The following is a 13,654-nucleotide window of genomic DNA, read 5'->3' on the forward strand; positions in this document are numbered from 1 at the left end:
ATTCAGACCAGCCTCAACAGCAAGAGGGGCATCTCAAGACCCAGTGATACCAAAGACCGGCTAAACAAAAAACCCTCCACACCAGACATAAGGAACCTTCTTTTGAGTTGTTGGCCAGGGCTGTCCAAGAGACTCCCAAGACATACAGCCTCTTGTTGTTGCTCTTGGTTACACACCCCATCCCCAGAGGTGGAAGGTAAATCCTGATTGGTAAAGACACCATGTACTTCATAAACAGGGCGCAGAGACCCCTGACTTTAAAGCCCATCCCTAAGGACTAGTTTTTATGATATCAGCAGGTGCCATATAAGTTTCCAAAGGAGGGAGGGAACCAACAGTCCTGCCCAGCTATGACACCCAGGAACTACATCAACAACCAGCATGACACAATAAGCCTAAGGGTGCAGTAGTGGCACGCATACCTTGGCAGTAACCAACAGCTCTCTCCTTGGACCTAAGATCCAATCAACAAGAGAAAGACCATGCCTGGTATGGAAACCTAGCTAACTACTCAGTGCTAGTTGAAATTATGGCTACTGGAGGAGAATCTACAACCAATAGTTTAAGCCAGCATCTTCTCTAATGACACTCTATAGACATTTGCCCTTATATCCACAGATAAGTGTAGTCTTCACCCTTCATCAAGGAAGCTTCTCTTTACAACAGTCAGAGACTATTACAGAAACCACAGTTGCCCAAGTCTTTATCACAGACATAAGACCAAGACTTGGCCTCCCTTCTCCTCATCAATCAGACTACCTCCTAAATCTCACAATTTCTGACCATGTTCTTCAACATCAGAAAGAACCTACATATCCCATGCCATCTCCAAATCCTCTGGCAAAGTACAACAACACATGAACTGTATAGTAAGAATTCCTAGCCAAACTATCCAGACTTGTACTTAGACTGGATCAAACGCCTCCCACTGGTCCTTTTAAGGATCCCTTCCACATAAGCCCTTAAATCTAAGTACCATTGAACTTTTATATGGCAGATCCTTCATAACCCTGAGAATATCAGCTCTTTTCTTTCAACACTTAACCCTATGCCCACTCCACCTTCCACTCCTCCAATACCTCCAACAATACCTAACAAACAAATCCTCTTGACCTAGGCTCCAATACTCCAATACTCTCTACCTAACCCAAAACCTCCATCTTCAGGCTGGAAAATAGGTGTATCTCAATGTTCCACACATCAAATACCTACAACAAAAATGGAAAGTCATAAAGTCATACTCACTACACTGACAACAGCAAAACTCCAAGGATGTCTAAATTCAAGCTGCCCCCACACCTATATAACAAATTCTACAGCTCCAAATTCTGAATCTCTTGGCTTTCTCCAGTCCAGAGGAAACTTCTTTGGAAGTCTCTAACCCTCCAATGATTGATCTTGATCCAATACAACTGGGGCTCTGGCGTATACCCTGACCAGTCACAACATCTGACAAACTTCTGGATGCCATTGACACCCTCTAGTTACAGGCCAGCTTCCTCTCCGTCACCCTTGATCAAACAGAGTTTGTCTGTCACACTGACTCTTCATTTTCTTTTAGTCACTCTTTCACACCCCCCTCCCTCGTCACTAAACCCTAAAGGGTCAAATAAATCTAGTGGCTAATGGGCCTGCAGACAACACAAATTCAGTGGCTGACATCTGGAGATAGGGGTCACAATGCTGGACTCTCACAGACTCTCAGACTAACAATAAACCTGATGCTTTCTATGTTAGCCAAAGCAATTCCCAGAAAATGGATGTGACTAAAAATATCCCCTTAGCTGCCCTCCATCGAGAAAGCTGTTACCTGCTGTTAGGAACCTATTTTTTTCTCTATTTACCCTTGCTTTGCTCACAAGTGCTGGGTCACCTGAGACACCTTACTCATCTCCCAGAGCACCTACATTCAGATTCATACTTTCCCAAACTACCTAAATGAAATTATCTCTGACAGCACAACTTTTGTTTGCTGTTTGTTTGAAGGCAGGATTTCTCTCTGTCCAGACCCCTGGCTGTCCTGGAATTCACCTTATAGGCCAGACTGGCCTCGGACTCAAAGACCCCCCTGCTGATGCCTCCTGGGCTTGGGAATAAGGTGAACACCACTCCCACCCTGGTCATCAAGTTTAAAGTCTCCGTCTCACCTCACCTCTCCCAGACAGCAGGCCAGGCATTTCCCATACCTCTTCCTGCTTGGCATACTTCCTCTGGGTTTCATCTCACTCCTAATTCTAACATTTCCTAATTTAAATATACACATGTCAGGTCCAAGGGTTATCCTACACTACTCCCCTTAAAAAGGGTTACTGCGCCCAGTAACCTGATTTGGTTCAGAGTTGAGTTTAGGCCCAACTTAAACTATAGAAGGATTCAAAGTCCATGCTGGCCTCCAGACTCTTACGTTCCCTATTCACAGTACTCATTCTATACTTCAAAGCCCATGCTGGCCTCGTGGTCCTGCTCCCCTCACCCATTACTCCAGCACTATGCTAGCACCAAGGCTGTTCCAGATTCCTATTCTCCTTATAACAACAAGGCTGTTCTCCTTGCCCTCACTATTCTCAGTATTCTCCCGTCTCTAGTTCTGGTCATATACTTACTGTCTGCTGCTGCTTTTTCTATGTTCTGGACGCTTCTGGGTGCCTCTAGTTGTATTCATTCTCTCTCTCTCTCTCTCTCTCTCTCTCTCTCTCTCTCTCTCTCTCTCTCTCTCTCTCTCTATGTGTGTATGTATGTATGTGTCTCTGTCTTTCTCTGTCTCTCTCTCTCTATGTCTCTGTCTCTGTGTCTCTCTGTGTCTGTCTCTTTCTGTCTGTCTCTCTCTCTGTCTCTCTGTCTCTCTCTCTCTCTGTGTGTGTATGTGTGTGTCTCTGTCTCTGTGTCTCTTTGTGTCTGTCTCTTTCTGTCTGTCTCTCTCTCTCTCTCTCTCTATGTGTGTGTGTGTGTCTGTGTCTCTCTCTGTCTCTCTCTCTCTGTCTCTCTTTCTCTCTCTCTCTTACAATAAAACTCCCCCCCAACCAAGGAGCCATTTCACCTGTTTACTTTCTCCCTCACATACAATACCAAACAAACTAAAAAGGGTGTGCAGTGCATTGGTTTTCAATCCAGAAACATAGAGACTTCTGGACTGGTCTAGAGGACTCAAAAAAATGAATCATGATCAACAGAGTTTCTACAGCATAAAAACTATCCTCCTCCCACGGTGCCTGCTTTAAGGACCTTACTAAGCCCAGGTAGCCCTAGCTTATCAGGCCCCCTTATGTGTCCACAGGCCTTGCTTCCCTTCCCCTCACCCCTCCTGTCGGTTTCCTGCCATGTCAAGGAATCCTTGTCTTTACTGTATTTCCCCCCAAAAGAATCAGTAAGACTCCCCATACACCAAGTTCTTCAGAAAATGTCTGTCTTCTGACCTTCAGTCTGTTTGAATCTACCAAAAGTTTCCAATATCATTAAGGACAAGAGAAGAGACCCAATTTCCCAGGGCTAGTTAAGTCTTCCCCCAAACCCAAATCTGCCCCCCATTCACATCATATTCCTCTCCCAGTTGTTGGCTCCTAACACCTCCACACCTCCACACCTTACCGCTTTGCTTGACACTAGTACCTTCCACCTAATTCAGGAAACCCCCACAATTAACTAATCTTGCCTAATCAGGTTACAAGCGTTCACCACCTTGTCCCTAGGACACTCCTTTTCCTTATGGCACAACTGGAAAGGTGAACTGTGCCCAGTAACCTGTTTCAACCTTCTCCTCTCGGCTCTCCCACAGCACAGGGCTGCTTTGGATGTGCTGGTCAAACGCCCACCTATATCTGCCTGGTAACCAGACAGGGATGTGGATACCCTGGCCGGCTCTTGCCTACCACTTCTCGCATCCCTCCAGACAGCCCACTCCCCATGCTGGCCCCTCTACTCCAATAAAACCAAAAACAGTTATCTGATTCATCCCCTTACTAACAACTCTCAGCATCCTCTGTAGGCTTGGACCTGAGTGGCAGGCCTAGGAATCTTTACTTCAGTTAACTTCTGGCTCTCCAGTTCTGAGAAAACCTTGAGGAACTTTCTGATCAGTCTGACACCCTTCAGAATCTACTTGGTTCTTTGGCTACTGAGAAGTGACAAAACTACAGAGGGCAGACCTCCTGCCTACAGTCCACAGAGGGATGGGCACTCGCCTATAGAAATAATGCTGCTTCTACACCAACTAATCAGAACTAGTTTAGGGCCCAAAGACTTAGAAACCAGGCACAAAAATCTCAACAAGTTTTACTCCAGACAGGCCCTCCCCTTCCTCCAGATATATACATTTTTACCTTGTTGTTTAAACTCTATACGAAGATTCTGCTTGGAGTGCTTTCTGCTATCACCCAGTCTACCACACTAGACAAGATAATGTCAATACTCCCCTCAGATATAGAGATAGAGATACAAACACACATACACACATATACACATATATACATCTTAGTTAGGGTTTTATTGCTGTGAAGAGACATTAAGACCAAGGCAACTCTTATAAAGACAAACTTTCATTGGGGCTGGCACATTGTTTCAGAGGTTTAGTGCACTGTCATCGAGGTGGGAAACATGGCAGCATCCATATATATGTGGGGCACCATTTTTTTTGGATGCAACTACTCCCTGATCAGGAGGGATTATTATGTTGGGATTCTTGGCTCTGGAGTGACTCTGATCTAGAAAAAGGGAAATTTCCACCTCTCCTTAAAACCAAGGCCCTAAACTGGGCTCAAAGTTCCAGGAAGCCAGCTATTTGCATAATTCTCAAAGGTTGAAAAAGTAGCTGACTCCAGCCCTCGTGGTTGTAGAAACAGAGAGCAGACCTATCTTTTCTCCTGTAGCTAAAATACAAACTTAACTAGAAAAAAACCAGCTTATTTCCCCTATTTTGTCCCCAATAAAACCCTGTCCTTCCCTTACTTACCCTCAACTATAAAAGCCCCACTCCCATCATGTGCTATGCGTGCTTACATTATAATCACAGTGCTTCGGGGGCCTGGGATGCCCCTTACAGGCTAAATAGGTCTGCCTCTTACTAGTGAAGTCAGCCTGAATTTTCATTGTTTCTTTTTTCAGTTTCAGTTCTTACAGGGATAGACCCTGTAGGGCTTGAATCTGAGGAAACAGTGGGAAAATTAAAGGTCTGATGTCCTTTGAGGTTTGCCAAGTCCAGTAGGAAGTTCAGGTTGGCCTCCTGCCAGAAGAGTGCAGAGTAGGTACAGAGGGGGCCCACATAACGCTATAAGCAGACTTGCAGCAGACAGACTAGCAGCAGACAGCCTGCACCCTCTCTTTACCAGGACCGATGGCTCTGCAGTGGCTTTGCATCTGCAGCAAAGGTGACAAGTGACAGAAGGCTGCAACAGCTCTGTCTGCAGCCCCAGCTCCTTGATACCCAGGTCCACATCGGCTCACTCTCCTGCCCTAGCTACTTATATCTAATGTGTGTGAAAACACACGGGTGTAGCTCTGGTGTCTGAAAGAGATGAGAAGTTGGATGCCAGACAATGCTCAGAACACACTGGGCCACCTTGCATGTGATCCTATATTTATCTCACAGGACCAACAGCAACAACAGCCACAGACATTCCTCTGGTTTGGCCTCCTCTCAACCAGCTCCTATAGATTTATCCAGAAGTGCTTTTAGACTTTTGTGTAAACAGCTATAAACCTTAAGACATAAAGTATTGCTTCTTAAGTCTTAAATGAGTTAACTCCTTTGATGTTTACATTTCTACTGGAACTGACCAGTCTGATGAGAATTATGTAAGAAAAACAAATCTTTAAGTAGGCTTTGGATTCCATAACAGAAGGTTTCTGTTAATGTTTCAATTTTAAGACAGGAAAAGTTACAGCAATGAATTTCAACTGACTTGGAAATTATTATTTTTAAAAGAAATTATGTGTTTGAGTGTTTTCTCTGGATGTGTTTATATACCACATGCATGTCTAGTGCCTGGAGAATCCAGAAGAGGGCACTGGATGCCCTAGAACTGTGGTTACAGACTGCTGTGAACCACGTGTGAATACTGAGAATTGAACACAGGTTCTCTGTAAGACCAGTCAGTATGCTCTTAACTAGGGAGCCATCTTTCCAGCCCCACCAATTTAGGTATTTTTAATAAATAAATATTACTTAATTTTAAGGTTTTGAGTTATCAAGATTTTTTAAAGCTAATTTTTAAGGAGACACAGTTTATTCAACATCATTATTCTGAATTCTCAGTCTGCCATTTGAAATTAATGCTACACTAAGCTTTTGTCAGAGATGCTTCTTACTGCAATAGGAGGCAGTTAATACAGGACACACAACTGGCCAAAGTGTCAAGGATACGGATAAAGGATGGAGTGTTCTACCCTATATGGACATCTGCACCACTGGGAAATCAAGGAACAGTACAGAAGAGGGTGAGGGAAGGCTCTAAGCCCAGACTTTTAACTTCTGGGTGAATTCTAAGATGTTGCTTCTTTTCTTTTTCTTTCTTTCTTTCTTCCTTCCTTCCTCTTCTTCCTCTTCTTTACTAATTAATGACATTGGCATTTTGATGAGGATTACGTTGTATCTGTGGACTGCTTCTATTAAGATAGTCATCTTTATAACAGTGAACCTTCTAGTCCATGAGGTCTTTCCATCTTCTAGTGCCTTCCTCCATTCCTTTCTTCATTATAGAAGTCTTCCATTTCCTTGGTTAGAAGACATGCTTTTCATGACAATTGTGAGATTCTATTCCTGATTTCTTCCTTGAAATGTTATTGATATACAGTATAGCCACTGTTTTTGTGTGCTGATTTTGCATCCTGCTTCTTTGCTGAAAGTGTTTATCAGTCTAAGAGTTTTCTGATGGAGTCTTTAGGTTCTCTTTTATATACAATAAACCACAGAATCTATAAATTAGGAAACTTTAATGCCTTCTTTTCTTATTTGTATTCCTTTTATTTATACCTTGTCCTACTGATCTGGCTGAGACTCCTAGTACTGTATTGAACAAGAATGGAGAAGGATGGCACACATATCATATTCCTAGTTTGATTGGAAGTGCTTTGATTTTTTATCTCATTTATTATAACGTTATCTATAAATATGCCACATATAACCTTCATTATAGTGAGATGTGTTCCTTTTATTCACCCTTTCTTCAGAACTTTTATCCTGAATGTCTGTTGGATTTTGTCAAAAGCCCTTTTTGCACCTATTGAGATGATCTTGTGAGTTTTGTTTTGAGTCCATTTATGTAATGTTTCCCATTACTGCATGTTTATTTATGCATGTTGAACTGTTCTTGTATGTCTGGAATGAAGTCAACTTGATCATGGTTAAACTTTTTCATATGTTCTTGAATCGCCTGAGAAGATAAACCACTTAATAAAATAAGGAAGCTGATGTAAGACATGAAAGGGGAATTTTAAAAAGACTTAGAAATTCTGAAGAAAAAATAATCTGAACTGTTGGAAATGACAAACATACTAATTCATAGAAGAAGCTCTGTAGAAAGTCTCAGAAACAGAATGGACCAAGTAGAAGATAGACTATCTGAGCTTGAAGATAAAGTACAGAACTGGAATAATCAAGCAAGGACAAAGATAAAAATCAGAAGATGTCAGTGGGAAATCCAAGATATATTCGACACTCTGCTATCAAACCTATGGGCAAGAGGCATAGAAAGGGAATCTAGTTCTAAAGGCATAGAAACATTAAAGAAGAAAAAAGACAGTTTTCTAAAGTTAGGGAAAGAGATGCTTACCCAGACTGTACTGATTAGTAGGCAAGTATGTGGGGCATTTTCTTGAGTGGTGTTGGGGGGCCAGCCCACTATGGGTGGAGTAACTCCTGGACAGGCTTTCCAGGGTTGTATAAAAAAGCAAGACGAGTGAGCCACGGAGAGCAAGGCAGCAAGCAGCATTCCTCCATGGTCTCTGCTTCAGCTCCTGCATCCAGGTTCCTGCTTCAGTCCCAGCCCTGACTGTCCTCAGGCTGTGATGTGCAAGTGTGAGTAAAAGTCCTTTCCTCCTAAGTTGCTTTTGCTCAGTGTGCTATCACAGCAATAGAAATCTACGTAGGACAGATGCCAAGAGATGTTCCAAATACATGGACCTAAGAGGCAAGTGCCAGGGTTTTAATGTCTGACAAAACAGGCTCAACCCAGTGATAAAGGGTAAAGATGGTCGCTCCATGTTGTTTAAGAGAACATCAAGAGGTCATAATGACTGTTAACACGTATGCATCCAATTTCATAAAACAATACTGTATAAACCATAAACACTCTTAGGCTCAAGTTATTGCTCAGCACAATACCTGCTCAACAACCACAATGCAATTAAAGGTAAAAGAAAAACAGAATGAACAAATACAAGAGAAGTACTTACCTGGTGAGGTGGTACATCCCTTTAGTCCAGCACTTGGGAGGCAGAGGTTGGAGGCTATGAGTTCCAGTCCCAGGACACCCAGCACTACATAAAAACCCTGTCTTTATTGTAAATAAATAAAATATTCAATAAAAAAAATGTTATCAAAAGAAGGGATTCTACTATATTAATGGAAAAATAGTTTATTTCCACATAAGGACAAACCATATTCCAAATAACCACATAATTTCAAGAAAGACTTTTCCTAAAATATATTTTTTTTACAAAATGTAACCTTGTTGCTTTGAATTCTGACCCTGATGCCTTGAATTCTGGAAAAGCCATCTTGTACATTAGTATTACCTTAAACTGAAACATTCTAAAACATCCATACCATCTATGGGTCTCATTTACACAGCTAAAACTTCTTTCTAGATATCTTTCATGATAAATGACGCTGTTGATAATTTTACTCTGTAGAGTAATTTAGTGATTTTTCCACTTTTACAAATAAAGAACACATATACGTACATATACCAAACACACACACACATACACAAACACAAACACACACACATACAGACACTTTTCTAATGGCTTGTACTGGCGACCAGGGAGTTACATTTTGTCAAACCCAGATTGAACAAAGTTGAATTGAGATTAATACAGAGAAAGGCGTGCTCTGGATGTGTTGTCCTTTGTATTTCCTGAAGCATTAGGTGTATGGTAAAAACTTCAAAGAGCTTCTTGTTGCTCCTGTAAAAGAATGGGCATATTACTTAATTACTTATAAACTCAGAGAACTTATGCAAATGTGAGGAAATAGCACTTGCTTCTTAAAACAAGGGAGAAAATGGCTGACTACAGGATTAAGATACTAAGAAAACTAGGTTTTATGAGCTAAGCCCAGAGTGAAAAAACATTAAAGGCAAAAAAAAAGAATATAGTTTATATCCTGATAATTGATCCCTACTCACTGACAGAAGAACTCCTAGGAACAAGGAGCCCCTGCTTCCCACAGTCAGACAAAACCCAACAGTTACCTTAAGGACCTAAAATGGTAATGTACTACTTATTCTCTCTAACAGACATCCAAGCTTGGTGTAATGGTGCGTACCTTTAACCCCAGGACTCTGAGGCAGAGGTAGGCAGATTTGAGTTCCAGGACAGCCTGGTCTACACAGCAAGTTCTAAGATAGTCAGAGCTACATAGAGATGTTTTGTCTTACAAAATAAAAGAAGAAAAAGGAGATGGAGAAACAAAGAAGAAAGAGGAAGAAGAGGAGGAGCAGGAAGAGAAAGACGAAAGAAGAGGAGAAGGCATTCAGTAATTTCATTTTAGTTAGAATCCTATCTTAAATGTAAAACAGAACCCTACCATATTTTATTTTCTTATCTGAGTGTATCTGCCTCTTCAGAGAAATTATCAAAAAGCCCAGCATTAAACGAGGTAGAGACAGGTGGTTTCCCAGAGCTCATTGGTCATGTAACCTAGCCAATCAGTAAGCTCCAGGTTCAGTGAGAGACCCTGTCTCAAAAAAGAAGACACTTGATATCAACCTTGAGTTCCCACATGTATACACACACATAACACACACACACACACACACACATAGACACACAGATATACATACACATAGACATACATACACACATACATATTCACACACAGACAGACACACAGATACACATACAGACATACAGACACACAGACATAAGACACACAGACATACACACACACACACACACACATATGCACCGAAATGCAAATTTACTATCACTTTGATTTTCTCATCTGTCTTATATAAAATATCAGTGTGCAGTGACTTGTTCTGATATTATCACTTGATTAATAAACTTGTTCTTAGTGGAAGAGCCATGCAGTTAGTCCTGGGTTACCATTATCATAAAAACCAAAAGCAATCCCCAATATATAAATAGTTTCCTTCTCAACATCTTAAGTAAGAAAGCCTTTTTCTTGGATCTGTATGCTGTCTCTGATATTTATAGGTTTCTTAGATGAACTGAACCAATTGAGAAGCAACTATATGTTCAAACACTAATGTCCATTATTAAATCTGTCTGTGTCTTTAAGGTGTGTGTATGAGAAATAGTGTGTGAGAGAGTGAGCATACGTTTGAGTGTGAGTGTGCATGGTTGTGTGTGCGTGTTTTGGTACAGGCATGTGCAGGTGGGTATATGCATAAAGGACAAGGGAAGATGTCTGGCATACTACTATGTACCACTCTCCGATTTATTCCTTTAAAACAAGGTCTCTCACTGAGCCTGGAGTTACGCTGGTACCCACCAAGGCCTGGTGATCCCCCTGTCTCTATCCCCATAGTACATCCCCACACAGTGCTGGGCTCAAAGGCGCACACAGCCACACTTAGCCTTTTATGTGAGTCCTGAGGGTTGAACTCAGGTACTCATGCTTATGAAGTTACTACTCTTACTTGCTGAGCCTTAGCCCAGCCCCAAATATGTGGTCTTTGGTAATTAATATTCATGATTCTTAAATCTTTAAATCTATAGATTGTAAATAATAATCAAATTAGAATTAATAATCAAAGTAAAACTAGCTTGAAATTGAGACTGAAAAGGCAGCCCCAATAATGATCACAATATAATTATCAATTAAAAATGTTACCAAAAAAGACTTCCTTACTTGATTTTGGAAAGCTTCTGTAGGATAATGCTGAGCTTTTCTAGGATGTGAAGATCAAGTTTAGGGGTTCGCAGCAGCACAGAACAAGTGCGAAAAAACAAAGAGTTGCTACAGGCTTCCAGGAAAGGCTGCAGGGACTCTGCAAAACAAGTCACTGTGCGTTACTGTTAAGGAGTATTAAAAGGAAATTAAAAAAGCAAAGCCAAAACCTTGTGAGTCATGCATCAACACTGGCTTGAATGGTCATGCTTTCATCCTTAAACTTTAGGACAAAATTACCATGTGAAAAGCAAAAGTAAACTCTTGTTGGGCATCACATGGAGCAGGTTATTATCTCATACAAAGCATGCTTGAAGGAAAAGGAGAACATGTTTCTTCAATAAACTTCTAACTGGAAGCCCAGTTTAGTGATTGTAAATAAGAAATTCCGTTACGTATAAATTATTTTTCTTTAAAACCCCAATAACAACTCTGTATTAGATAGGAAAGAGCATTTTGAGTGTAACAGCTGATGAATGGAAGAGTCCTAACAGAGATTGGAAACCTAAGAATAAAGACTTTAAGGAATGACTGTGGAAGAGCAGGCAGAAACCTGAGGATCAAGGAGTCTGTGTGGGACTCTCCTCGGATGTCAGAAGCTACAGCTATGAAGTCTCACCAACAGGACTGCTTAAACATGAGCTGAACAAGGACAACAAAAGTCATACCACATGGATGGGGGGGGAACCCATGAGGCCTTAGACCTACACAAAGAACCACAGGCAGCTAAGAATCTGGGGGAAGGGAGTCTTCTCCAGGGACGAGCACACCTATCTACTGCTTAACCTATACCAAATACTCAACCTTGAACATAAGCATACGTGTAACGTTCTAGACTGAGCAGCTTGTATTCACGTATTTAGGCATGTGTGTGTGTGTTTATTTATGCACATATGTGTTTACCAACAATTAATGAAAAAAGAGGCATCAAGCTTGAAAAAAAACAAGGAAGGACATATGGGAGGGTTTGAAGGAGGAAAGGGTCATGATGTAACTATATAATAATCTCAAAACATAGAATAAACAAAACCTTTAAATTTCACATAAAAATGAACTTATCTGAAAAATTAAAATCAAAATAAAAAACTAAAACAATCAAAACAAAAAAGAAATTACAAACTTAAAAGAGAGGAAATGAGATGACTTTGCTTATATAAACCCACAATAGCTTTGCATTCATCTTGCTTATTATATGTAGAAACACAACTTAGAAGGCTTGTATGTTACTATCTTGAGACAGTATTGATTAAAATACACTATTGAAGCAACAAAATCTAAACTGTAAGGAAAGCCAGGGAAACAGAAATCAGCTGGTGGAAAAAGAAAGGAGTCTGTGAGAACTACGAAACTATACCTATCACTGTCATCAGGCTAAGAACCTATGGCTAAACAGGACTCAGGCCTTAGGGAAGACTACCTACTATTATTATTTTGCTAAACAGACATAAATGTTCAACTGTTTTTGTTTTCCAAAGTAGTGTTTCTTTGCGCAGCTCTGGCCATCCTGGAACTTGTTCTGTAGACCAGGCCTGTCTCTGCTTCCTGAGTGCTGGGATTAAAGGTGTGCACCACCACTGACCAGCTTACCATAAACTTTTATTTGTACTAGATTTTGATTAACACGCAGACCCACAACTGACCAAGGTACAGAAAATGCAAATGCTCGGCCCTAAGTTGAACACATATACTGCAGTCCTCCTCTCGAGGGTCAGGGATCACCAAGGAAGAGAAGGCAATAGTGCAAGTGTTAGAGGGAGTGGATGACACAAGGAAACAGTATCCCATGGACACAGCACGGTGGCTGCACATATATCTCATTGCATTTGTGACAGCATGCACAAGACCTGCGCAAGCCCAAACCAGACCAAATCTCAGCATGAAGTGGGAAGTTAGGTATAAAATCCCACCCCTAACCATAAGCGATCAGCAGCTGGTAGCTGCTGAGAGGGAGAGACCTCTCCTCTAAGAGTGTAATCCCTGCTAAGCCAAACAAGCTCCAGGAGAGGAGCACACATCCAAGAACAGTTGGGCAGCACCAACTGGTCTTGGTGGGAGGAGAACAAACAGGTGGATAGGAGAGAGAGTGGATCTGAGAAGAGTTGGAGAAGTGAGTATGTATGATCAAACACAAAACACACTGTACTAGTAGAAATGAAAGAAAAATAAAACCTGAAAGTTCTAGATAAAAACACAGGGAATTCTGTTCAAGACACTAAGGTAGGCAAAAACTTTCTAGACATAACTTCAAGAGTACAAAAACTAGCCCTCAAAATCAGCAGATGGGGCTACATGAAAATAAGCTTCTGCACAGCAGAGGAAGCCATCAGCAGAGCCCACAGACATCTGCACAGGAGAGGAAGCCATCAGCAGAGCCCACAGACATCTGCACAGCAGAGGAAGACCAGCAGAGCCCACAGACAGCCCAGAGCATGGGAGAGAACCTTTCCAGCTGCACTTCAGACATGGGGCAGAGAACTGCAGAAAATAGATACCTAGGAAATAAAACTGCAAATCAACAAGTAGGGTAATGAATTACAGCAAGTGAGAAAGGAAAGAAGGAAAGAGGGAGGAAAGGAGGGAGGG

The 13,654-nt window shown here is 41.4% G+C and overlaps 1 protein-coding gene across 1 annotated transcript in view; it reads right to left on the bottom strand.

The window, feature by feature from the left end:
• Positions 1-8,553: 8,553 nt before the first annotated feature.
• Positions 8,554-13,654, bottom strand: part of Ccdc138 (coiled-coil domain containing 138) — a 63,197-nt gene continuing 58,096 nt past the window's right edge. Inside the window, exons 15-16 of the mRNA XM_028782011.1 lie at positions 11,033-11,171; positions 8,554-9,120 (exon numbers count right to left, since the gene is read on the bottom strand). Of these exons, the coding sequence (XP_028637844.1) occupies positions 8,955-9,120; positions 11,033-11,171 (305 nt within the window). The 3' untranslated portion in view covers positions 8,554-8,954. The remainder of the gene's footprint in view (positions 9,121-11,032; positions 11,172-13,654) is intronic.

The sequence above is a fragment of the Grammomys surdaster genome, unplaced genomic scaffold (assembly GCF_004785775.1).
Source record: "Grammomys surdaster isolate TR1022 unplaced genomic scaffold, NIH_TR_1.0 655, whole genome shotgun sequence".
Lineage (NCBI taxonomy): Eukaryota > Metazoa > Chordata > Mammalia > Rodentia > Muridae > Grammomys > Grammomys surdaster.